The sequence below is a fragment of the Cynocephalus volans genome, chromosome 11, assembly GCF_027409185.1.
Source record: "Cynocephalus volans isolate mCynVol1 chromosome 11, mCynVol1.pri, whole genome shotgun sequence".
Taxonomy (NCBI): Eukaryota; Metazoa; Chordata; class Mammalia; order Dermoptera; family Cynocephalidae; genus Cynocephalus; species Cynocephalus volans.
In genome coordinates, this window is record NC_084470.1 from 3,107,202 (window position 1) to 3,134,879 (window position 27,678).

General features: G+C 38.7%; 2 protein-coding genes across 4 annotated transcripts in view; one reads left to right on the forward strand and one right to left on the reverse strand.

The window, feature by feature from the left end:
* Nucleotides 1-3,686, reverse strand: part of MATCAP2 (microtubule associated tyrosine carboxypeptidase 2) — a 67,773-nt gene extending 64,087 nt beyond the window's left edge. The window contains exon 1 of the mRNA XM_063113949.1: nt 3,570-3,686. Coding sequence (XP_062970019.1) covers nt 3,570-3,686 — 117 coding nt within the window. The remainder of the gene's footprint in view (nt 1-3,569) is intronic.
* The window catches only part of ANLN (anillin, actin binding protein), a 60,648-nt gene continuing 36,560 nt past the window's right edge, over nt 3,591-27,678 (forward strand). For 2 of the 3 annotated variants that reach the window (XM_063113945.1, XM_063113946.1), the window contains exons 1-8: nt 3,591-3,656; nt 10,765-10,918; nt 11,480-11,812; nt 15,897-16,282; nt 19,374-19,596; nt 21,617-21,804; nt 22,037-22,144; nt 27,486-27,612. In XM_063113945.1, coding sequence (XP_062970015.1) covers nt 3,639-3,656; nt 10,765-10,918; nt 11,480-11,812; nt 15,897-16,282; nt 19,374-19,596; nt 21,617-21,804; nt 22,037-22,144; nt 27,486-27,612 — 1,537 coding nt within the window. In that variant the 5' untranslated portion in view covers nt 3,591-3,638. The remainder of the gene's footprint in view (nt 3,657-10,764; nt 10,919-11,479; nt 11,813-15,896; nt 16,283-19,373; nt 19,597-21,616; nt 21,805-22,036; nt 22,145-27,485; nt 27,613-27,678) is intronic. The other variant, XM_063113947.1, reaches the window with a different exon arrangement.

Here is a 27,678-nt window from a genome sequence, read left to right on the forward strand (position 1 = left end):
ACCCTCTTAAGAGTCACCGAAGGGGCCAAGTTTCTAATACATAAAACTTGAGGGACACAACTCAAGTTTCAGTGAGTTTTGGGGGGGACATAATTCAATCCACTACAAGGAGAATAAAGAAAGAGCAAGACAGGATACAGTAGAAAAATTAAAAGAAGTCAATCTGTTTTTATAAACACAAGCAACATCTCAAGAAAACATAGGGAAGTTAAAAGAGATTAATAATGCTTCAATAAGAAGTCAGATGGAACTCAAAATTAAAGATCTGGAATCTGAACTCTTCAAAATAAAAACTTTTCAGGAAGATTCTAATAAAACAGTTGGTAAAATATAAGCAACTCTGTCTAGAAGAATTAAAAGCTAGAAAATCATTGTCAAATAATCTACACAAGACTGATGAGAGGCTGGCAGAGGACTGTACCAAACTCCTTGTGGTGAAACAGCAGTACGGGTCTTTACTCAGCACTCTTAATGTGAGACCTGTCCTGGAGTCACCTAGTGTTGGAATTCTTAATAACTGTTTAGTGCTCAATAGAAATCATTTTCTAAGAGAAAACTTAGTGATTCTTCCCTCAACCCCACGACCTTAAAATAACAGCATGGAGACATAGGGGGATTGTGAGGAAAAATTTAGTCTTGACAAGAATGTGGTTCAGGTGAACATGGTTACAGAGAATACAGCTATAAAGAAACTAAGGCTCACAGAAGTGATAGCCAGAAGGCACAACGGCTGCATGTATTTCTAATGACTCATTTAATCGCTGATTAAAACACACCCACACACTAACCCTTCCCCCCAAGTGCACACAACCCATTCCTGTCTAGTACTTGAAAAAAAATTCAGGGATCTTCTTCCTTTGGTTTAGTAGTACATTTTGAGTTAAATATTAATAATTCCATACACCATACACTTGGACAATGCCTTATTACTTACCACAGAATATTTTTGGGTCTCTCTCCGTTTTTCATCTGCCCCTCCCAACAATTCTGAGGATGACAGGACAGGTGATTACTCATGTTACACAGAGGAATACAAATACAAAGAGGCTAAATCAGAGGTTCTTCATCTGGCGCTGGTGAACTTCATCAAGCCCTATGTGAAATAGTTCATGATTGAATGGACATTTTTCTGGGTAGAGGATCAGCTTTTATCGTGTTTTCAAAGGAGTCCATGACTCCCACAAAAGGTAATAAACACATGGGTGTCAGGAGCACGGAGTTGAGGTTATGATTAACCTGACATGACCACAACTGTGTCCATGCACAATGTCAAGCTTTCTTGAATCACACGAACTCAATTCAGTTATAAGCTACGCGGAGTTCACCAGGAGCTATTTCTCCAGTACTATCCCTTTCACTTTGGTAGGTTGGCAGGCCCACAGAGATCTCAGCAAACAGGAATCAACAAATTGTCATTTCAAACAATAGAAAATAAAAGAAGAAAGACAATGAGAAGGAGCAAAGTCAGTCATTCAAGGCTAGGAAGCAGTCAATGGTAAGGGAACCACTTCCAGTCCCTGGTGTTGCTCAGCTGGAGGTCTGTAGAGGAGTCCTTTTTATGTTAAGGACTCTGAGCTACTTGAAGGTAGATACGGTGCATCAGTGCAGCAGAGTGACGGTCTCTAGCAAGAGCTGACTGCGTGTTAAGGCAGAAGCAGCTCCTTTTTATACATGCATGTTTTAGCTTGTCTTTCTTGCCAGAGGTTTATTTCATGGACTCGTGCAGGCAAGCATGTGTGTTTGGTGACTCCCCACTTGCAGTTTTAAGTTAACACTTTTAAACTTAAAAACATCAAAATAAAGTTGCAAACTTGTAAACAACAAAATGGAGTTATGCTAACTAAGTTAGTCTTGCTCTATACAATGGGTTAAATCACTTGCCTAAAGCCTAAGGTCAAGAGGTCCTGGTGGAGACGGTCCTCAAGTCATTTCTCCCCTACGCCAAGCCCAGAATTTGATTCTTTAAAATCTATAGCATTAAAATTCAAATTAGAGATATTGGCGAAATACTTTTTGTTGTGCTTGCTGACTGCTAAGATCGAAACGTTGTTAGACGGGTGTTATTTTTCAGAACAAAAACTGTCTTCTTTACAAGCCCTAGCACGGACTTGCTACACAAGAAATGAATCTGATGTAGCAAGTATGAAGCATCTTACAATTCAAAGTACTCTATAAGGAATAAGCACGAGAAACAGCATGATGTAGGGTGGAAAGCGGATAATGAGCTGAGAACAGGATTTTCATTTCTCCTTGACCGGTTACTTATTGTCTCCACATGTCCCTCTGTTACCGGACTCAGGTCCGGCTGCCCACCCCCTTGAAAAGGAAAGAAAAAAACTCAGAAGTCAAACAGTTGGTGTTAGAAAAGCAGATGTATTCAGCTGAAGGAGATGGTAGGCTATCACATCTCAAAGATTTACATTTACTGCGGGGGTTTTTAAAGGAAGAGTTGAGGGAATGGAATGTGGGAGGTGAAAAGCAGGAGATGTGAGTTACAAGGGGTCCGTTTCTATGGATCAGGTACAAGGTCTTACCAAGGCCTCATCTGGTTTCTGTTCTCATCTTCGCTGCTATCTCAGGACCCTGAAAGATTTTAATTTGCTCTGGTGCACTTGGCCAGTGCCCAAGGTCAGCTTCAATCATTTGGCCTTGATCATTTCTCAAAACTCTACAAGTCTCAAAGAAAACTGTTAGCTTTACAAAGTACTAATTAGCTTCTCCGCCTTGTTTTCCTACTTAGGGAGCGAGATAAGGAAGTCAGGGGATGGGAAGCAAGAGTGGAGAGAAAAAAGTTCTTTAAAAATCCTGCACCCCTCCACAGAACAGGCAGCATTAGGCCCCAACACGGCTTCAGTCCTGCTCACTCCAACACCTTTTCTCAGCTGTACAAGGAAGGACTGGACTCGTGGGCTTGTCACAACTCTTTCAGCTCTAACACTGTGTGCAGCTGGATGGGACTTCAAACAGGGCGCGGGGCAAGAGTTTTGTGTATGAAGTCTTCGCTCGCAGTCTGTTCACGTTAGCCTTATCTTCCTGATGAGAAGGGCCTCCAGCTCCCAAAAGGGTCACCAGCCCCAAGTGTCCAGGGACGCTCCCGACCAGCCTCTCAGGAGGGCCAAGCCTGCAGACCCCTCATGGGGAAGCGGGCCGGCATGGCGGTCGGAGAGAAAGCCGTGGAAAGCCGGAATGCCCACGGGCGAAGCCGAGCGCTCTTCATGCTTTCCTCAGGAATGACGGAAGGCGGGAACGCCCAGACGCAGTGGGTGTGAAGGGATCCGTTCAAGCAGGGTGGGGAGGTGAGCGGCGGGGCGGGCGCGGAGGCTGCCGAAGGGCGGGGTGTGCCCCACGGCCCCTCCTCCCAACCGCCCGGGCTTCCGGAGGCCGTGCGGAGGGGCGGGTCCACCCTGGGACCGCCCCCCACCACGCGCATGCGCGCGTCTCCGGCGCTGAAATTCAAATTTGAACGACCACCGGAGGCCGACTCTGACACTGGAGGCTGAGGGAAGAGGAGGGCTCCCCCGCTGGGGACTCTTTGCTTTCTCCAGGAGACCCACTGAGCGGAGACTCACTTCTTTTCTGTTACTGAATTTGAACCACCGTTTCCATCGTCTCATAGTCCACACGCGACGTCTGGGGCGATGGACCCGTTTACGGAGGTGAGAGAATTTGCAGGCCTGGCCAGCCATGACCCGCCTCGGCCTGCACCTCCGCTTCCTTGTCTTTCTGTCAACCTCTGGGCCCGCCGGCGGAGAGCGCATGCGCACGCGTGCGCAGTGGGTGCTGGCGGGGGTCGGGCCGGGGTCGGGCGGTGTCCGGGCGGTGTCCGGGGCTGCCTCCCGCTTGCGTCTAGGGTTCGTCTGCGATGTCGTTGTTCCTGTCCTACAGGTGAAACTCTGGGAGGAGAGCTTTGAGTCTGGCCTAAAAGGCAGTAGTGAAAAGACTGCCAGCCCCGGTGACTATAATGCCCCTTGCAGTGCAGTCCTGTCCCCTCCCTACCCTCCCGGGGGTGAGGCCTGGGCCTGAGGGGACACGTCGTGCTGGGAAAAGCTGGACCGACTTGCAGGGTGGAGTCTGGTGCCGCGTGACTCAGTGCCGGGTGTGCGGCCGCCGCCTGGAAATGGAGTGCGGTGCGATTCGCGGGTTTCCCGCGGCCCGCCGAGAAGTTATGCCTTTTAGATGCTGTTGACGGAGTGACAGCAAAACGCGGCAATATGCAGGTTCCTGAAGCCATTGCCTCTGTTCCTAGAAAGTCAGTAGTTCCTTCCGATCTTACTGCTCAGCTCACTTGTGCAGTTCATGTCTGGGATTGACACTTTAGTTGGAAGGGAATAGTGCTAGCTGGCCGAGTATGGTGCACTAACCAAAATTACTAGCCCACAGTTAAAAAAAACAGGCTAAAGAAATAACCGTTTCGGTACTCGTGGTGCATCTCGTGACAACAAAACGTGCCTCATCTTTTATTCCGAAGGGTTAGGGTTAAGGTTGAAGATGGAGTACATCGTTGTCCTGTCCATTATTTCTCTGACTTGAGCTTCTTGTTGCGAATGCCCGGTGACACATTCAGGAGTTTCATATTGCCCGTTGTCCACTCCCTTTTACACCAGGACAGTTCCTCTTTCTTGAGACTGTTGTGCAGGGTTCAAACTTACTTTTTGTTGTTGCAAAATGTGCCTAAAAGTGTCTCTATACTAGATTCAAACTTTAAATGCTATGGAGAGTAGTAATGCTTTCTTTTTTCAGGAGGTAGTTACAATTCCTTAAGTCTAAGGTATTAATTACATATTTCAGCAATTAATTAGTTTACTTGTATTCAAACATGACGGTTATCTATTTTTGTGCTTCAAATTCTCATTCATCTTGGGGAAAACAAATTAATTTGTTCACCTTATTTAAAGACTCTGATAGAAAAATCCAGAACATATATTTTTATTTTTTAAAAAACTTGTTATTTATTTTTTTGTGGAATAGGAAGTCAGCTATCATTCAGGAATTCCGGTGGCAAGGAGAATGGCCAGACTAAAACCATCTCCCAGAACACATTTTTATATTATCTTTAAAGAACAGGGCAGGTTATGCATCAAATAGCTTTCACTTACATTGAAGTTAAAAAGGACATATTATTTTCTGTTACTAAGCCAGAATAAGATTCCTTAAAACATTAACCTATGCGGTCTTCTAAGTAACTGATAGAAACAAAGCATTTTGAAAGTTGACTGAAAATTGTATTTCATTTTACTTAAAAATGTCACTCTGAAGCTAGTACAAATCTCAGTTGAAACGTTTCTTGTTTAGATCACTTTACAACGTGCTCAAAAATATGTATGGTCTCATATGTATGGTTTATATTATGAAAAGTTAGATCAGTTACAGTTGAAATAAACAGCTTTGAGATCTTTTCCTTAACTGGTCATGAGTGAACTATTTGAACTGGTTCCAACTATTGGGTGCTTAATTATAGCATTCATAACATTTTTGCACAGTGAGATGAACTTCTGTTACAGTTCCTTGTCTGAAAAGGACTGAAAGTGTATAAAATGAATTTCTCAATCAGGATTCCCTCTCAGAACCATTGAACACAGATAATTATTTGAGAGACAGTTTTCAGTTCTCCCAAAGGTGATTCATAACCAATACCATCCTACATAGAAAAGAAATTACGTCATTACATCAGTGCCAGAGCATTGGGGCTTAATTCTCTGGGTAACACTGGTTGAGAAAGGCTACAATCATCCTAAACTCTCTTTTCCTCAAACAAGACTGTTCTCCATTGGTTCTCCTCCCTGCTGTAGTGTTGACTGACACACTCTCCCTCTCCTTGCCTCTATGGCCAAACTCTACTGGCAAACTCTGATTTAACCTCTAGCTTGCAGTTTGATCTCCCCTCTTCATTGGGGAGATCACCTCTTCTGGTGCTCATCACACTTGCATTTTGCATTAACCTGTTGAACATATTTCCTGCCAGTATGTGAGCTTCATGAAGTCAGGGATTGATCTTTCCTATTGAGATATTTTCCCTAACATCAAATACATCCAGTAACATTTTGTTGAATTATAGAAGAGTGCCATTAGTTGCAATTATTTTAAAGACAAATAATTATATACAATGGTAATTGTTAGAACATTTTAGCAATGTTCTTTTTCTATTGAAGAACATTTCAAAATACACAAAAGTAGAGTAGTATAATAACCCTTGATGCACCAGTCATCCAGCTTTTGCAGTTATCAACATGTGGCCATATTGTTTTACTATGTCCCCTTCTCACCCATCCATCTGAATTATTTTGAAGCAAATTCTATAATTTCATACATAAATACTTCAGTACTTATCACTAAATGCTAAGGACTCCTTTCTTTTTTTTAAAAAAAAAGTATGATGCCATTATCTCACCTACAAAATTAAAACTAATTCTTTAATATCATTGGATACTCTGTCAGTGTTCAGATCTCCCCAAGTGTTTTCATGTTTTTGCAGTTTGTTTGAATCGGGATCTAGACAGGGCCCACAGGGCAATGTCTTTCAATGTTCTTCATGGACCAACCAGAAATAGAAAAAAGAATCCATCTCCTGTTCATTCATGGACTCACAAGCAGTTAAGGCAGACATCTATTATAGTGATATCAGAGGAGAGGGTCTGGGGTGATTGGGTGACTGACCTTTTGACCCCATCCCCTACCAGGTTGTTTATTCTTCCCAGGGAAAGAATTCAAGGGCAGAATCAGAGTAGAAAGTGACAGCAAGTTTAATATTGTAGGAAATACACACTTCATAGGCAAAAGTGCAGACTGGCTTGAGAGTGAGCAGCAGCCTCGCTTTGTCTTGGCTTCCAACTTTTATAGTTGGCTATCTATATACATATGCATGCTATCTATGAATATTTAACTAAGAGCATGGTTCCCAGTTATGTAACTCTTAAGTAACTCCTAGCCTGTGCATTCTCGTTTGTTCATTTTTGAGCATGCTCAGTAGTTAAATTCCAGCATATACTCCAAGTATACTTAAAATATACTGGATGCTCTCTAGAACCTCCAGTGGAAGGTCATTTAAGAACAAACTCCTTTTTACTGAACATACTTGGCCACTGAAATTGATCGAACATGCATCCTGCAGTGGCAATCTCTCTGTATTGGTGCTGAAAATAGGTGCAACATGCAACAGTAACTCAGGGCCCAGGGGAGGGGCCTGAGACCTCCAGGAATGGTTTTAGACTTAGGGGAGTGTCTTGTGACCCAAACTCAGGGAAACTAAGCACCTCCTCACTCAACGGCATTTATAAACTTGTTGATGTTAGTTTTGCTGACAATAAGTTCTTAAAAAGAGCAATTAGATTTAGTCAAGAGACAATTTATAATGTAATGGTTAACAGCCCAGACTCAGGAGCCTGGTTCAAATCCTGCCTGTCACTTCTTAGCTATGTGACCAATGGTGTGTTACTTAACCTGTGCCTCAGTTTCTCATCTCTAAAACAGTAGTAGAAACAGAACCTACTAAGTAAGGTGTTGAGAATGAAATGAGAGCGTGTGCCAGGCACTGAAAGTACTTTATATTAAGTCCTATGTAATCATTAGTGATTGTTGTTATTGGGTGAATTTAAAACCTAAAACTTACTACTCATAAGTCAGAAGCTCTGTTCAGGGATGATGGTCATCCCAGTTCAAGAATAGTATGGGGAAACCCAGAACTAGGTGTGCCAAGCTAGAACTTTCCATATAGAAACCTTAAAAAAAAAAAAGCTACAATTAAAATACGTTATAAAATGGTCTTTTATTGTGAGATAACTTAAATCCTTCTGTTCATGTTGGCTGAATATAAATAAACAAACATGCTATTACTGTTTTGAATGGAGTTTCTCCTTATTTTTCAGAATTAAATGAAAGTCTCTGTGTTGACTTGGGAAAGAGCTAGTAGAACATATTGAAAATAACAAGAAGTTAATTAATATTGAGTCTACTCTGTTTAAAAAGGCAGGGATATCAGTAATGTCTCCTAGAAAAATTTCTGTCAAATGATGTGGGGTGTGTGTGGCAGGAATTGTCAAGGGGCTTTAAGCTTCAGTTGTCTGAGATTCGTTCATGTGGAATATCTTATTTCCAGATTGTTAGTTATTACAGTGTTTCGTTTTTTATGCCTTTACTGTTTGAAGAAGGTGTGATATTTGAAGGAATGTACCTTATATTTAAAAGAATCCTTAAATTTCTGACATACTGTTATAAGAAAGGGCTACTTATATTTATTGACCTGTTGAGTTTGTGTACTTTAAAATATATCATTTCTTTTAAATTGCCTTTAGTGCTTATTAGCTTTATTTCCCAGAATAGGGAAGGGTTTTTTTTGCTTATCTACTTTATTATTTTTTTTAATCTGGGGAATTTTTGAATCTAATGTAAATAATAGAACGCTTGTGTAGTTTTGAATGACAAAACTACATTCTTTTGTTGTGGCTCATTGCTCATGGTAACTGAAATTATACTGACTCATAGATGTTCTAACTGACCAGAATGGAATGTGGGTGTGTCTATGAATTAATATAATCAGGTTAGTGGTATACCTGGGGAGTGATATATTTTATCATGGGGAAAATTATCAGATATATATGAATTTGTGTAACAATGTGATCATTTTTGAGTTTGTTGAGGGACACTTTTATTTAGAGGTCTTGTGGGAGGCATTTGGTTCGTAAATTATTCTTTCAGTGATACAGTATTTTGGCTTAGTGTCACTTTTTTTTTTTTTTTTGGTGGCTGGCTGGTACAGGGATCGAACCCTTGATCTTGGTGTTATCAGCACGATGCTCCAACCAACTGAGCTAACTGTCCAGCCCCTCACTTCTTGTAGTGAACTTTAAACTAGAAATGATTCCTAAGAAAAGCAGCGTCATACCTTCTTTCAGATTTAGCTTATGCTTCCCTGGCATATTGAGAGGAATTTTAAAAAATTGTTAGTCTGTTTTAATTAAGGAGTTAAAAAGGTCAAATGGAATTTAATTCCTCAGTCCGCATGAACTATTGTATGTCTGTGTGCAGGTCAGTAATAATCTGCATCCCTCCTTTAGTTATGCACATTTGAAAGAAAATGAATTGCTTTACAGGATCTTGTATTTGAGTTTTATTATACCTGTTTAAATAGGAACATCAGTTGATTTGAGGTAAGAAAAGAGGAGTATTGATGATTTTATGGAATGGCTAAGATTTTAACTTAATACTATTTCATTATATATTGATATTTAATTAAATAAAACATAAGATCATTTAGTTTTTTTTTTCCCTTAGGAAATGTCTTATGTTTTCAAAGCACTAATATGTCAGTTAGTTATCTGTTGCTGCTTACCATCACCCCAAATCTTAGTGGCCATATTTGTTTTGCTGCTGTAACAAATTACCACAAACTTAGTGGCTTAAAATAACACATATTTATTGTCTTGCAGTTCTTTTTTTTTTTTTTTTTTTAAAAGATGACCGGTAAGGGGATCTTAACCCTTGACTTGGTGTTGTCAGCACCACGCTCAGACAGTGAGCGAACCGGCCATCCGTATATGGGATCCGAACCCGGGGCCTTGGTGTTATCAGCACTGCACTCTACCGAGTGAGCCACGGGCCGGCCCTTGTCTTGCAGTTCTGTAGGTAAGAAGTCTGAAATGGATTTTACTGCATTCAAATTAAGGTGTTGGCAGGATTGTGTTCCTTCTGGAGGTTCTATGGGAGAATCTATTTTCTAGCCTTTTACAGCTTCTAAAAGCCACCTGCATTCATTGGCTTGTGGCTTGATCTCCATCTTTAAAGCCACCAATCATATCACTCTGACCTCTGCTTCCATTGTTACATCTTCCCTGACTCTGACTTTCCTGCCTCCCCTTTTTCCTTTGTAAGGGCAGTTGTGATTGTGTTGGGCCCACCCAGATAATCCAGAATAATCTCTCCCTCTCAAGATTCTTAATCATATCAGTAAAGTCCCTTTTTGGCCCTATAAGGCAAAAGGTTCAGAAGATTATGACATAAACATCTTTGGGGACCATTACTCTGCCTACCATGGTGGTTTAAAACAACAACCATTCTATTTCTCATGATTAGTGGTTCAGCAATTTGTGCTGAGCTCAGCTGGGCTGTTCTTCTGCTGGTCTTCCCAGGGGTCATGTGGGAGTCTTCAGTGATCTGGCAAATTGTGTGGGGCTGGGTGGTCAAAGATGGCCTTACTCATGTGTCTGGTGCTTGATGCTGTCAGCTGGGTCATATCAGCAGCCTTAACCTGGGCTTTTTCACATGGTGGCAGTGTTTCCAGAGAGGGAGAGCAGAAACTGCAAGATCTCTTGAGGCCTAGTACTGGAAGTCAAACACTATCACTTCTGCCATATTTCATTGGTCAAAACAAATCACAAGACCAACCCAGATCTCTTGAGGCCTAGTACTGGAAGTCAAACACTATCACTTCTGCCATATTTCATTGGTCAAAACAAATCACAAGACCAACCCAGATTCAGGGGTGGGGAGATTGATTCTACCTTTTGATGGAAGCAGAATTTGTGGCCATTTAAAATCTTATGTAACTAACTACATATTTTATTCATTTTATTCCCCCTTTAATGTTCCTATTACATCTATAATAATTTTGACATTGGGGTGCTCATTTAGTGAATTTTGACTTAATTACCTAGGATTTCACTTTTGAAATGTATTTAACTGTTATCTTACATGCAATTGGTGATTTAAAACGATTGCAATTTTTTGAGACTTTTGCTAAATTCATGTTCTAATTCTCTGATATATATGTAGAAACTGCTTGAGCGAACCCGTGCCAGGCGAGAAAATCTTCAGAGAAAAATGGCTGAGAGGCCCACAGCAGCTGCAAGATCTGCAACTCATGCTAAGCGATCCAGAGAACCACTTACTGAAACAAGTAACCAGCAACCTCCATCTGGTGGTGAAGGTAAAAAATGTGGGGAAAAGTAAAATTTGCATTTTTTTTTTTAAAGATGACCTGTAAGGAGATCTTAACCCTTGACTTGGTATCGTCAGCACTATGCACCCCCAAGTGAGTGAACCAGCCATCCCTATATATGGATCCGAACAGCACTGCACTCTCCCAAGTGAGCCGCAGGCTGGCCCTAAATTTGCATTTTTTAAAGGAGATAAGGCTCAAACATTTCGTTATGCATGTAGGAGAAGTAATAGCCTCTGGTGGAATGAGCAGCCTTTTATTCTACTTCAGTGTTATTATATTAGGCCTAGAATCTATCAGGCTGGAGCAGAGTTTCTTTTAACAAATACTTGAAATTAATTTATTGAACTTTATTATTTTAATCCAAAGTTACCGGATTTCTAAATTGCTGAGAGTGGGGTTTTATATATTTCTTAGTGTAACTAAAATTATTTAAAGGAATAGAGAAACATGATGTTTTATTAATTTATTAAGTACCTACTTCAAGTTTTTCATGCTGTGAGAAATTACAGAATTTTGAATGTCTTTTTTTTGTCCTTTTTAATCTAGAGAAATCTTGTACAAAACCATCACCATCAAAAAAACGCTGTTCTGACAACGCTGAAGTAGACGTTTCTAACTTGGAAAATAAACAACCTGTTGAGTCAGCTCCTGCAAAGTCTTGTTCTCCAAGTCCTGTGTCTCCTCAGGCTCAGTCACAAGAACCAACTACTGTCAGTGATTCTGTGGCTATCCCAGCATCTCTGCTAGGCATGAGAAGAGAGCTGAACTCAAGATTGGACACAACTGCAGCCTCCTCAGTTAAAACACGAATGCAAAAACTTGCAGAGCAACGGCGCCATTGGGATAATAACAGTATGACAGGTACAGATTATATGGATGGTATGTTCCGTAAATCTGTTTCAATAAGATTCAGTTTGGTGTGTTGAAAATTTTATCAGTTAACACATGAAAGGTAAATGCTTTTGTTTTATCTATATCCTGAGTATCCTTTGCTTACAGATGGTTTGTACATCAATAGTATCTTTATAAGTTGATTGTGTTCTCATTGAAGTAGATGATGGTGAGTTTCTTAGACTGGTACACAGAAGCCTGATCTTGTAACTGAATTGCCTTATATTTACAATGAAAAACAGTAAAGAACAAACTATATTTGGCATCATTAGCATTGCTGACCCTCAGCTCTGTATTCAAGAAATCCTTTTTCGTGGATTCACTAATTAAATAAACTTGAGGGACTAAGGTATGCAGTGTTCAGTAGGGAGAGAGAAAATGTCAGAAGACATATATTGAGCACCTGCAAAGTGCTCAATGCTGTTGTGCCACAGTGCTGGAAACAGATCAAGTGACCTGATCCTTGCCTTTCATAAACCTATAATCAGATGGAGAGCCTGAAAATTAAGTCAGCAATTATGCAGCAGGGTTATTTGTGCTATGATCAATTTTATTTACCTCCTGACCTGTTACAAAAAAACACCTTGAGATGCCTAAAAAAACACTACCTGTATTATAAAACAAGGAAAATAAGGAAATCGGGGTGAAGAGAAAATATGGCTTCCCATATTTTCATAAAAACAAAGAAGTGAAAGGTAAAGTTAGTTTACTGTGTATAAGCTGTAGGGTCCTCCTCTTGCTAGCAGCCAATGCAAAGAGGTGAAACACTTTACATGACTAATGTTTACAAACTAAAAGCAGAACCTTTTTTTTTTTTTTTTTTTTTAAAAGATGACCGGTAAGAGTACCTTAACCCTTGACTTGGTATTGTCAGCACCACACTCACGCAATGAGCTAACCGGCCATCCTTATATGGGATCCAAACCCATGGCCTTGGTGTTACCAGCACCACACTCTCCCGAGTGAGCCACAGGCCGGCCTGCAGAACCATCTTTGGCACTAATACATGAGAGAACTTTCTTCTGTGTGTCTTCAAAGATGACTTTGTGGGAGTTAGTAAACCTATAAGGTTTCTCAAGGTAGGCAGATGGCCTGGCTCCAAGTTCAGTTCAGTAGAATCAATCCTAATGTAAACCATCACAGTGTAGGCAGACAGCTCAATGCAGGTGGACAGCTCAGTTGTTACTGGGCCTTATTTAAGAAAGCATTTCTTAAGCTGTGGTTCTCAGCCCAGCTGATGTGTATCAGAATCACTCAGACCATTGGATTAGAATCTCAGAAGTTTGGTGAAGGATGTACTTTTGTCTTATTTTTTTAAAGCTCTTTAGGTAATTCTGATGCATAGACAGAATTGAGACCAAATGATTAGAAGAAATGGATGGATTATGTATATTTCAGGCAGTCTTCCATAAACATCAATTCTTTTAACTGAAATTTTGGTTAGTGTTGGATAGCAGAGAGTTTAAGATTATGTTTTCTGACAGTGATTATAATAATCTCAAGAGAAATACTTACTGTGTAATGTGCTAGGCATTGTACCTATATTTTGTTCTAATGTAGTATAAATATTTTTTGTACTAATAGTATTTAATTCTTATAGCAATTTTATGAAATATATACCACTTTTTCTTCATTTTACTGAAGAGGAAACTGAGAAACCTGCCCATGGTCAGCTAGCTAAAATTCAAAACCCAGTACTTTGACTCTAGAGCTCCTACTCTTAACTGCTGTGAACTTCCTGTTTTTTGTTTTTTGTTTTTCTTTTTTTTCATATAATAGAGTGCAGGTAGTTTATGGTATCAGTTAATACCTATTCATTTTAGTAATGGGCAGGCTTAAAAATATTTCTTTGTCAAGCCTGAGGAGGCTAACCAGTAAATGTGCCTGAATAGAAGGATGCCCCATTTCTATTTTATAGGAAATATCTATGGGTAGCAGAGTACAGATTTTACTTTAAAAAAATAAATAAATAAAAAGTGTCATGGTTTAACACATTGTCAAAAGAACAACCAAGACCCTAAGCATTTTAGAGCTTAAAGCACTGCAGTGATTTTGTACATTTCGAAATGTTAAATGTTAACAAATGCCTGCCTCATTCTTGAAAATAACTCTCATTAAGGCACCATATCCTGTCTGAATTTAAGAAATGACACTTGTGAATAAAGTGTTTGTAATGAATAGTTTAGTGAATACTAAATAGGGCTGCAGGTATAAGTCAGTTAAATGTTTGAGGACTTATACTAAAACATAATTTGTTCGAAGGCTTTCTTTTTGACAGAGATTAGTTAGAAGGGCTAGAGGTCTCTTAAGCCCATTCCTAACACACAACAATAAAACTGTCATCTGCTTAGAGGACTGCTTATTCTAAGGAAGGTGATAGAGGTATATTAAAGAGTATTGTAGGGAAACCGGTGGTCAGGAAACTTTACTGGAGGAGGCAGAGGCAGTTAAGCTAGAAATTTAAGTAGGAGGTGATGGGGAGGTACTGAGAAGTTTAAAGCAGGCAGGAGTTTTAGAAAGATCACTGGCATTAGAATTGAGGAGGGATTGGACAGGGCAGAGATTTGAAACAGGGAAACCAACTAGAAGGCTAATGTAATCATCTGGGTACATACAGTGAAGCCCTAAGGAAGTGAAGAGGAGAAGCTGGATTTAGGAGAAGGAATCTATAGGACTTAACAACTGGATGGAGGAGGATGAAGGAAAAGGGAGGAAAAGGCCAGATTTCTGGCCCCAGTGACTAGATAGTTGATGTTATTTGTTGGGATGCCTGTGGGAGAGCCAAATGGAGATAATTGGTGGTTGGAAGACCATGAAAGACAGGCCATGAAGACACAAGAGCAGAGACTGATGTCACAAATGGAAAGGGAGTGGTATATTTTAGAGCTGTCAAGAAACAGAGGACCTGCAAAGTGTATGGCATCTAGTGACAATAACAAAACCAATGTCAGTACAGTATTATAGGCAGAAGGACAGTTAAGTGAGTTGAGTAGTGAGTGAATATCGTGCAGGAAAAGAGGAGCAGTAGATAAAGCGGGTGTATGTTGATGAGAGTGTATTTATTATTATTTTTAAGATTGGAGGGACATGAGCATACAGTAGTGCCCTGTTATCCTCGGGGAATATGTTCTAAAACCCCTATTGGGTGCCTTAAACAGTGGATAGTACTGAACCCAGTTGCTGTCAGTTGGGACATGTTTCTGTTCATGTCTTCCACCCACAAATTTAATGCCTTTCCCATCTTAGCATTTGTCACACGCTGTGGCTATAGCTTTTGCAGCTTGATGTGCAGTAGCAAAACTAGCATGAATTTCTTTTGCCTTCTTCACAATTTCATTGGGACATTTAATTCTCACTGTAGATCTTAGCAACCTCAGCATATGATTAGTTTTCTTTTCTTGTGAAGTCAAGAACTTTCACCTTTTCACTTAATTAACAGAAGCACTTTTTGGCTTCTCTTTGGCATATCCGAATTGCCAGCATCACTCCTCTTGCGCTTTCGGGCCATTATGAAGTGAAGTAAGGGTAACTGACCGCAAGCATGGTGACACCACAATGCGCGATTCGATAACCTAGGTGGCTAAGTGATTAATGGGTGCGAGCATATACATTGTGGATATGGTGTACAAAGGGATGGTTCACATCCCCAGTAGGATAGAGGTGGATGGCATGAGATTTTATCACACTGCTCAGAACGGCATGTAATTTAAAACTTATGAATTTTTTCTTTCTGGAATTTTCCACATTCTAGTTTCTTTATGGAATTTCCAATTCTAAAAATATAACCGAAATGTATGGTATCTTATAGCACTCATAATTCATCAAAAAATTGAACAAAATAGGTAAAACTGTTTTTTTTAAAAAAAAAATTTGGATTAGTTATCATCTGATTTGAAAAGATATTGTCAAATTTAAAATTGACAAAAATTGGTAGTTTTATGTATGCAAGAGCTTTTTACAGGTTCTTAAACCTATTAATCTCATTTAAAAATTTTTTATGGAGTGATCCTGGTATAATATGTAAGTATAAGTCTTGACCATGGTTTTTAACTCTTTCTGAAAACATTTTCAGATGATATACCCAAAAGCTCACTCCTCTCACCAATGCCAGCGGAGGAAAAGGCTGCCTCCCCTCCCAAACTACCTTCTGCAGCTGCCTCAGCAACTCCACTTGGGAGAAGGGGCCGTCTGGCCAACCTTGCTGCAACTATTTGCTCCTGGGAAGATGATGTAAATTACTCATCTGCAAAGCAAAACAGTGTACAAGAACAGCCTGGTACCACTTGTTTATCCAAATTTTCCTCTGCAAGTGGAGCATCTGCTAGGATCAATAGCAGCAGTGTTAAGCAGGAAGCTACATGCTGTTCTCAAAGGGATGGTGATGCCTCTTTGAATAAAGCCCCATCCTCGGGTGCTGCTGATGCATCTTTGGTTAATACCTCAATTTCCAGCTCTGTGGTAAGTCAATACCATTTTGGTCTTCGGAAACCTTTTTGTTGTTGTTGTTATGAATGGTAATGCATATATGTGTGTGTGTGTGTGTGTGTATTTTATAATATATGCAGTGTGTTTATATGTGTTAGGAAACTGGTTTTATAGCAAATGAAAATCATAAGTTTGGTACTCTATCCCAAGATAATTAGCAGTTGACAACTGAAATTACACTAATTGAATGCAAATCCAAAGACTACTTGGATGGGAACACTGAAAATTAATTCCTCCATTAGAATGCTTTATGTATATGTACAAATATAAGATATCAAATATTCCTGGAAAGACATATGATAAACTAGGATCTGTAGTTGCTTCTAGGAAGGCAAATTGCCAAACAGGTGTCAGGTGTTGGTACAACACTTTCACTGTATATCTTTTTTTTGTTGTTAACAAAAAATAATATAGTGTATTATTTACAGATAGATACATTTAGAATGAAGGTATATAGAGAAGCTTGGGAATGATATACACCAAATTCAGAGTAACAGTTACTTCTGATTGTGTAGAAAAGGTAGCTGAGAGGTAAAAACATGGATGTAAACAGGAATTGTAAAGTTTTATTTCTTAAACTGAGTGATAGAAACATGAAAGTTCATTATATTCCTCTTTTTACTTTTTTATTGCCATATTTTTTGCTATTTAAAAAAAGAAAAAGATTTAGCTCTACAAAAATAGTGACCATTTGAGACTGCTGTCTTAGAAGGAAGGAGGAACAAAAGGTAGAAGGAAAGAAGAAGGAAAGGAAGGGAAAATATTATCAATAAAAGTAATTTTCTTGGCATTTTTCTTTAAAAGTCATTTTGGACAAGCAAGGCAAAAAATAAAAAAATGTCGGGGGTGGGGAGGGCACATCTGATTAATAGGCTGGCATTGTATACTTAAACATTCCTCTTTTGACACGAGGACATGTTTTAACATCGTGAACATCCAGGTAACTTTCTTTGTTAGTAGTGTGTGTTCCTTTGAGAAAAGGAAATTCATTGTTAGTCTGTATACCATTCTTGTTTTTATTTTAATAAGAAATGGTATCATCATAGGCAGACAATTTGATGTCATATTTTTCTATGATATTTTCACAGTGCACACTGAGGTGCTTCCTTTGCAGCTATATGACATGCAGGATTTTCTTTTTTTTTCTTTTCTTCACATCAGAGCCTCAAAAACATGCTCCATGGCACCAGGCACAAAGACTATCAATAAACATTCCATCTGTTCATTTGCTTTTTGTTATTAAATAAAGAAATGGCAGAGCCATGATTTTTGACTGTCAGACAGCAAACTGTTTGGAAATATCTTCTCTCTTTTCGATCTTTGATGATCAACAGCTCTCCCCGCCTCTAGTCTCTCTGCTCTGACCCCAGGGGATGGGCTGACAGCCTCACTAGGGATTGCAATTGAGAAACTTGCTGAACACAGTCACTGGCCTTCACATTGATCAGACTGAGAGGGCTTGGGCAAGTATCTGTGGCTCTTTCTGGCACCTGCGTGTGTCCCCTTCAGGGCTGTATCTCTTGTTCCCTCCATGTCTTTGCTATCAGTGGGAGTGGCTTGCCAACACACCTGGCAGAATGCAGGCCACTTGTGTTAGCATACCAGCATTGCAGCCCAGGTTGCTGGGAAGCTGCCCTCTGAATATCCCTTGGTCTATTTTTAAATTTCCATACTTGTTTCCTCTCTGAAAGGAAGCAAAGAATAATACCACTTGGCCTTCTCTTTTAAGGAACAAAGTAACCAACAAGGCTAAGACCTGTTGTGAAGTTAAAAAGCATTTGCTAATTAAACTTGAGAATGTTATGGTATTTGTGCTTATCTAGTTTCTGCTTAATTAATTTCCAGATAAGGTAATATCTCAGAAGTAGAAGCAAGTGTCTATAAGGAGCATAGGTGAAATTTGCTGATAATTAAAAAAAAGAAAATCCATTATGAAGCTCTTGAACCACTAGTCTTCCAGGTTTTTAATAATAACCCATTGTGAGGTCCCCAGAATCTCCCACCACTAGGAATAAATGAGAAATTTGAACAGTGAGTTTTTACAGCTAATACACAGAAAACTATTTAGCACAGGTGTTTCAGTAACTGTGAAATACTGAGGAAATTTAGTCTTCTGTGACACTTAGATTCACTGTCTCATGTGGGATGGAGTCTTATGGAAGTTGTAAAATACAGTTTTAGAGGCTGGGAAGTCCAAAGTCCAGGGTACACATCTGGTGAGGGCCTTGGTGGTGGTGGCTTTACAGCAATGCAGGGTGTCACATGGTAAAATGGTAGAGCAGAGAGTGATTATATATCCTTTTGAAATGTTAGAAACTTATACTTTGTGCATGTGTTACCTCAACGGTTCTTAAAAAACAAAAAGGAAGAGAAAAGAAAAAAGTAAAAGATAACAAAAGGAAGAAAAAAAAAAAAAAAAAAAAGAAAAGAGTATTGTGTTCCTGACCATTGTATTTTAGTGTAGAGCTAGTCGTTGGAATCAGACCTGCATTCAGTCCCGGCTCTGCCACATAATTAGAAGTGTGGCTTTGGACAAGTTATTTAATCTTGCAAAGCCTTATTTTTCTATATGTAAGATAGGAAAAAGGGATTATTGGGAGGGTTAAAGAAGATAATATGCATAAAGCACTCAGCATAGTGCCTGGCTACATAGTAAGTACTTAATAATTTATTATAATTAGTCATCAAGTACATGATACTGTTTTGTTAAATTGATATAGACTTAATTAAAATGCAAATAAAAATGTAATTTAATACATTTAAAAATTTAGTAAAGGTACTAGTGCAATAATATGAAAAAGTTTTTAAATGAGTGACCCTACCACTGCTTACTTATCCATCAATATATTAGCAGACTAACCTACATATTATAAACAACATTTTCTAAATTGAGTTTTTCAAACCTTTTAAATTAGTTTGATCTTTTAGAGAACAAGAATATTTTATTTTCATAAGTCTTACATAAATAAGCTACCAAGTACATAGGATTTGAATTGTTTTGTTATAGGACTATTTGTAGGTATTTTGAAAGTTGTTGTTTACCTTAAGTGTTATCATGTTTCAGAAAGCTACTTCTTCCCCAGTGAAATCTTCTACTACGTCTATCAGTGATGCTAAAAATTGTGAGGTACAACATCCTGAGCTAAAAAAAACTCCTGTTAGTCCTCTGAAAACAGAGGTATCGAAACCAATTGTGAAGTCAACTTTATCCCAGACAGTTCGATCTAAAGAACCAAATAGAGAAATTTGTCTGTGGTCTCAATCTAAAGACAAATCTCCAACACCTGGTATGTATTTTTTTAAGCATTTGAAGTTACTGCTGACTATATTCAGGATATCTATTCTCAGCATTTTAATTATCCAGTTGTGAATGGTATATTTTTTAAATATCTGAAATTACTGCTGATTATATTCAGGATACCTATTCTCAGCATTTTAATTATCCAGTTGTGAATGGTGTACTGTTGGTTTGCCAGGGCAAATGCCCGAATGTTCCAAATGAGACTTCTTCATATTCAGCTTAATGGATTCAATGAATATTCATTAGTGTAGACTGCCCATTTATGAGTCGAAGTGTTACGTTTTAACAGTATAAGCATGCTTTTCCCAGGATGATCATGCTAGGTACTTTTTTCTATATTTTTTGATGCAGACAAAGCATATACAACTGGAAATCACATTTTAGGGGCGTAATGGAGAAACGTTTCTTGTAACCAAGTATGCAGAGCAATGCTTCTTGATCTTCTCTAGGAAGCAGAGAGAAGTGAATGTGCATAAGAATGACTCTAGTCCCAATTATATTTATATGTGTGTAATTGGGTGTGAGTGTATACAAATAAAAGTTCAAAATTTCTTACGACAGTAAATTGATGCTCCAGGAAATGCTGTATTTATCTTGTGGGGACTTTTACCTTTTTGTAAACTCCCACGTACTGTCGGTTGAGAAAGAAAGGACTATGGTGCAAATACGAGATGGTAATAGAGTTCACTTTGAACTAAATTCTTTTTCATTGGAAAGACTGTTCAAATTCTAAGTCTTAACTTTTTGAAGTACAGTCTCTGCAGAAACTATAATTCATCATAAAGGCACAGAAGACAAAGAGATAAGAGGGGGGAAACCATTAGTAGAGATAAGAGGGGGGAAGCCATTAGTTATGGGCTAAGTAGAAAGCAGTAATCAATTCCCAGATGAACCAGAGTGAAAATCCGAAACAATAGCGAGATCTTCACATTGGAATGGGACTAGTCATTCCCAATTTTCTGAAGACTTAAGACTTAGATAAGAAGTATTCTTTTTATTATTCTTGGCTACTGAATATACTCAAAATCACATTACAGGGCCTTGGAGATTTTTAATTTAGATTATTGTTTGTATTCTTACTGGACTCTAGTTTGGGATGGCATCAAGTGGTAAAATAAGTGACAGGTGAGTCCTCAAACTATGACCACGAATCAAATTCTGCCCATTTCTTGTGCTTGCAAATAAAATTTTATTGGAACACAACTACACCCATTTATTTATATGTTGTCTGTGGTTACTTTCATGCTATAATGCAGAGTTGAATATTTGTTGAATAGTTGCAGCAGAGGCCATATGGCCTAAAAAGTGCAAAATATTTACTATCTGGCCCTTTACAGGAAAATATTTGCCAACCTCTGATATAGATAAGCCTATTTTTATATAATACGACCCTACAGACCTCTCAATGGGGGTGATAAAAACCCCATTTGCCCTACTTAAAATGTGCTTCATACAATTTGGAATGAGTACTATTTTAAGACATAGTAAATTAAGACATCCCTTTGATAAAGTGAACAATCCCTAATTTTTCTTTTGAGGGAGAAAAAAGAAAATTCTGGATTTGCACATGTTAGATTTTCTAAAAGCAAGATAAAATAAATTGGCTGTAGAAAGTAAGAGGTTGGAAATTATCATGGCCAGGACACTTGGTGGCAAAGGTAGATTTATTAATACACACACAGTCAATTTCAACCATTTAAGTTCTGACTGTTGAGTTTGAGAGTTGTCTAATCCCCTCTGCCTTCTCACTCTACCTTTTTAAGAATTCTTTTTTTAAAAGAACCAAATCTTATGAATAAGTTTTAGCACATGTAATTAAATAGAAAAGTATGGTAAATTTTTTTTTTTGTTTTGAACTATTTTTATACTTTTTACTTTGAGAATGAATATTCCTAGTAGAGTCAAAGCATTTTGGAGCTGTGATGGAAGTTAGAACTTTTTCCATAAAAATCATAATTATTGCTTATTTTGAATAGCCTCTGGAAATGTGTGTATTTTCATCCAAGGTGCAGGAATTAAACCTTTTCTGGAACGTTTTGGAGAGCGTTGTCAAGAGCACAGTAAAGAAAGTCCAGCCCGTAGCATACCACATAGGACCCCTGTTATCACTCCAAATACAAAGGCTATCCAAGAAAGATTATTCAAGCAAAATACATCTTCATCTACTACCCATTTAGCACAGCAGCTCAAGCAGGTATGGCTTATTGCATTTAACATTATTCATCACATGTTCTCAGCATAGAACCCAGAAATCAAAATGTAAATTTTGATACCAGTTTCCAGTTGGAAATATTGTCATGTATTTCATGTGTATTGTGAACTTTTAATTGTAAAACTGAAGACAAGGAATGTTTTAGTAGTGTTTGCATATTATTCTTAAATATGCTGCAGGCTCTTGTGTAAAATTCAGCTTTTGATGGGTTTAGGAACGTGAAAAAGAACTAGCATGTCTTCGTGGCCGATTTGACAAGGGCAATTTATGGAGTGCCGAAGAAGGCGAAAACTCAAAAAGCAAACAACTAAAAACCAAAGAGGTAATATAAATAAGAAATATAAATTTGAACTTGGTACCAAAGAAGTGTTGGAATTGAATTTGTGATTCTGTACTGTGAAATTATTCTTTATACACTTTTCTGTTCCAATTAACTATTTCACTTTCTATTCATAAACTCCTTAAATGTGCATACCAATTTGCTTTTCTTGTGATATTTTCCCATCTCAATGGAACTTTTCACCATATTCACTGATTGATCTTAAAATCAGATTAAAAAGAAAATTATTTTCATCATTCATTTGATTTCAGATTATTATTAACATTCTACTTAAATGCTGGTTCTAAAATGTTTCTCAGAATTAACTTTTCTCATTGATGACTATCTAGCTCTCCCCAGATTCCATACTTTTAGACTATATGTAATCCTTTCAGTCACCACATACCTCCCAGATTTCTCTTGACTCCTCTCAAATTTCATTAATTAGCCTTCAGCAAAATCCCGACTTGTAAATGTAATCTATGTTCTATTTCATTTATATGCCTACTGTGTGAAAAGTACTGTTAGGATATATCTTTAAGCTAATAGAATTATATTTACAATGGGGACTAATGGAAAGTAGAACAGTACATTTAACCAGTATTCTTTGAGAAAGATCAACCTGTTTTTGCTTTTTATTGTTCTCTTGCTTAAAAAATCACTTTTCCCAGAGTTGTGACCTCAAACTTTTTTTGTCTCACATGCCCTGGGCCATCTCTTCCCTGTCTTCATATCTAGATTCAGCCAAGTACAGAAATGCTGACAGTGCTTAGCTCTGCTTTGCTGACCTCTCTCCTTAACTACAGGCTGCGTTGGCTAGTAGATCCCTCTGTGCTTTCCTGTGGTATCTTCCTCGTGTAGTCTCTGTCTTCACGGGGTTTTATTCTATATCTTTTCATCTAAAACAATCTGAGAGTTCTTCTTTGGCTTCTTCTTCTTGTTTACTGTGTCTTCCCATCTGCTTGCCCCTAGCGTGCATGCACGTGCACACACACACAGACACACACACACACAGACACATCCAGTGATGAGTTTTCTAAATCTGTCACCAAGCTGCCTTGTTTTCTGTATTTCCCTCTGTCATTACCATAGTCACTACCATAGCTTTGTTTGGTAGGACACCCTACTTCTAGTCTGGCTACTCTTCAATCCATCTTAACTGTTGCTGCCAAAGAGATATTTTTAAAAGGCAAATTTGCCGAAAATCTTGGAGAGCTCCCCATAGCCACCATCAGAAAAATGTCTAAATTACTTGACTTGACATATAGAATCATTCCTCACCTGGCTCCTTCCCACTGCACATCCACAGGTGTGCTTCAGTCCAGCCATACAGACTGTTTGCAGTTTCTCAAATGTAAACATGTTGTCAGATCTTTCTTCCTTTGCCTTGCTGTTCTCTGTGCCTGGAGTATCTCTGTGGTGAGCTCTTACTTAACAGGTCAAACATGAATCCCTTCTGAAAATTCTTACTTGGCCCTTTTCCCAAGGTGCTCCTCTTTTTTTCACCCATGTCATCCTGTGTATACCTCATCTGGAGTGTTTATCCTATTGTGAATGTTTTAACTTTGCATCCCACCACTGTCTGTGAGAGCCTTATCCAGCTCTGTGTTCTTAGTGTTTGGCTCAGAGAAGGAACTCAATAAGTTTGTACTGGAAGGAAGGAAGGAACGTGCTGATCCTTCCCATCAGCATACAACAAGCTATCATCTGTCATCTTAAAACAAAAAGAACTCACTTGACCCTATTTCCCTCCCTTTCTTTGCCTCCTTTTCATGCAGACTGTTCCATAAGAGTTGTTTCTATTTGCTGCTTTTAATTTTTCTCATTTCTTCTCTCTTGAGCTCTCTCCACTTAGGCTTTTGTCACTGTCCCCTCCACAGAACACTACCCTTATCAAATTCATCAGTGATCTTCAGTGATCAACTTTCAGTTGATTAACTTGACCTATTAGCATCATTTGACATTGTCGATCATTCTCTTTGAAACCCCTTTTTCACTTGGTTGTCAGTATATCATATTCTCTTGAATTTTTTCTGGTGTCTCTGCAGAGTATAGGGCAGTGGTTATTAATCTATTTTGTACTAAGTAATTCCTGATAAACCTGTGAAATTCCTCTCCAGACATATACATATAAACAAAATTTCGAACATAATACAGGGAATTGAGGCATCCCCCCCAAAAAAAACACACCAAAAAACAAAACTCATCTGGGATCCCCACAGAGGGAGCAGACAAAGAGGCAGGAGGAAAATGCATCGAGTGTCGTGTTATTAAAGTCAAGGGAAGGAAGTGCTTTTCAAGAAGGAAGGAGCAGTTGGTATTGTGAAGTGTCGGCAAATGTGACTCTACCTAATCCACTGGGTTTTGAAATAAGGAGATTGTTACCACTTGGCAAAAGCAGTTTTTGCAGGTAGTAATGGGTTGAGGAGGGATTAGGAGGTCAGGAGGAGAGCCTGTGAGTGTGGGCAGTTCTTAGAAGTTTGGTTCTAAAGGGAAGGGAGAAGAGGTGGTGGCTGGAGGGGATGAAGAAGCATAGTATTGTTTGTGTTTGTTTTGTTTTTTTCTGAGACAAATCAATTTTAGTGTAATGGGAAGCAACTAGTAGAAAGTAAGAAGTTGAAGGTACAGAAGGAAGGGTGATAATTGATGGGCCGAGGTGAGTGTGGATGAACTCAGAGCAAAGTGGAGGGAGAACTGATAAGGACAATCTCCTGATGTTATAAAAAGGAAGAAGGAAAGCAGTGTGTGGGGACTGGTGCTCCTGGGGCTGTGATGGCAGAAAACTGATGGACTTTCTGTCTGATAGCTCCTGTTCATTGTTAGGAAAGAAAAGGTGACAGGTGAAGTGCTGTCTAGAGGAGAGAAGAGAGAGCTGACGCAGAAACAGAAGGAGTATGGGGTAGGGTTGAGACTCAGTTGGAATATGAGACTATAAATTTACAGTGGAACCAAATTCCACAGTTTTATTTTCTCTAGGTATGTGCAAAGAGCCTGGACATAAACGTGGAGAAGTTGGGTTGGTCCAGGATTGGGCTTTTGCCAGACAAGAGGAATGGAAACATGGTTGAGTTAAGGGATTTGAAGATGCTAGTAATGGTGTGTGTGTGTAGTGAAGAGCCATAAGGTCTACTGTGGGTGAAGATGTAAGAAAATAGGTAGGGACAATAGGAAGAAAAGCATCAAATGATGAGAGGTTCCCACGAGGCCAAAGAGCAGGGTCTGGTAGGAATTCCTGAGTAAGAGAGCTAAAGAGATTGAAAGTATGGTTAGAGTGGGATATTTGAATTTAGGAATTCTGAGAAGAAGAAACAAATTTCAGGTGATGGCTGAATTGGAGTGGTGGAGAAGGTCTTTGGAGTTGAAATGTTCATGCAACTGAGGGGCCAAACGTCATTTAGTAGATCTTGTGGCTACTGATATCATCCAGATGATAGCAGGAATTGAACTACAGAAGTGGTGTTTGGGGAATGGAGCAGAGTGGATTATAAACTGATACCGAGGAGTTGGGGTGGGTTAGGGATTGTACTATAATTAGATGGCTCGAGCCTCAAAGGAGCAGGCGCTGTTAAAAGAGGATTAAATAAGAGCATAGAAATATTATCTGAGATTGAAGAGGGGGCTCATATTGTCAGGGTTTAGCAGAGAGAACCACCTTTATTTCAGAGGTTTGTAGGGTAAGTTCTATTTTCACAAGAGAGCAAGGTTTCTGTTAGGCCTAGAAAGTGAGTGAATATTTAGTGAAGAAGATGAGGATGTAGAAGAGTTTGTTTACCATGGAAGACGATTGTTTGGGCAGACTAAAGTGTTTTTGGAGAGAGCGATGTAGGGGGAGTTTTACTTGGGGGGAAAAAGCACAGAGCAGTTACGCAAATGACACTAATGGCAAAGGTGGAGGTAATAAGGTAATTACAATAGTTAATTGTTATTAAATGCCTGTAATATGCCAGGCCTCTGGTGGGTACTTTTTAATACATTATATCATTTAATCCTCACAGTAACACTATAAGCTATAAGTAATATTATAATTCCTTTTCTTCTGGATGAGGGATTAAGGCTTAGGGAGCTGACTCACTTTTCCAAGTAATTGGACAGCTGGTAAGTGGTGAAACCAGGGGCTCTACCCAGACCTTCTGATCCCAGAGCCATCTCCTTCAACCACTATGTTTATTCTCAGGTAGTGATCCACGGTAAAATGATGCAGGGCATAGTGAGTTTTCAAAGCCATGATATAAGCCTTTGAGAAGCAGTGAAGTTGCTTTCCATTACCATCATAGTCATTAATTGATTTACTCAAATGTTTTGAGTGCCTACTGTATACAGAGACATAAGCTTTTTAAACTTTCAAAGAACGCTCAGCCTATTCTTCTCACTTCTGAAATGCACTTGCCCTGTCTTATGCTCTCCTTCCTCAAACTTCTTGTCTGCACTTAAAACATTCTGCAGCACAGCATTTGACAGTTTGCTTTGTTTTTGTACATCAAAAGCTTTTTCTAACTTGAGAACCACTGTCATTTGGAACTAGCTCTGGAATAAGAATACATGGATTTGTGTACTGGCTCTGCCAGTTACTAGCTGTGTGCAAGTTACTTAATGTTTTTGTGTCTCTGTTTTCTCATCTGTAAAGTGGAGATAATATACCTAATTTAGAGGGTTATTGGGAGGATTAGGTGAGACAGTGAATGTGAAGTGCTTGGAAAGGTAACTGGCACATATCAGCCCTATAGAAGTATTAGCTACTGTTACTTTTGCTCTCACTCATTTAATTGTTTCTACTGTTGCTTTAATCATAAAGCCATTTTAAAACAAACAAGCAAGCAATACAATAAATATTTCTCTTCCATGGCATTGCTAATGCATAAAAAGACCTCGATGAGGGAATTTTTAAATTTTTCTTCTCTCTTTTTACCTTCTGATCTGTTTTTGTTCTTTGTTGTCCCTGGAATTTATCCTCTAAATAACTGATAATTAAGTAGAATCTTGATGTAGGAGCTGTCACCAGATTTTATAGGAGTGGGTTGAGGTAAGAGAGAATTGTTTTTCCCTTTGTGCGGCTTTCATTTTAATTGCTTTATCTAAAACTGAACTCTGATGTGAATTTTTATTCTCTTGCCTTCTAGTCTCTAAAGAAGATTTCACATTCTGGGAATTACTAAGATTATAAACTAGCAATGAGGGCTTATGTTCTAAACAAGGCTGGGCCCTTTCATGTGCACTTTCTCTTTTGTTCTGAGGAAACTTATATAGAGTAATATTTAATAATAATCTTGTTTCACTTAATAACATATAAAAGATAAAATATACAGTTTTCAGAAATAAAATTTACCTTTTTCTTTGCTTTTTGCAGAAAATACACTGTCAGAACACTCCCCTCAAAAAACATCAAGTTGTTTCAAATACCTGCTCACTTCCAGTAACAGAAAAGGTGACAGAAAATCAGACATCAGCAAAGACTTCCAGTATAGAACCTACAGGTCAGTGTTTTCTATTTCTTCTTCACTTAAAATGTATCTTTCAGTCTACCACTGATTTGGAAATTG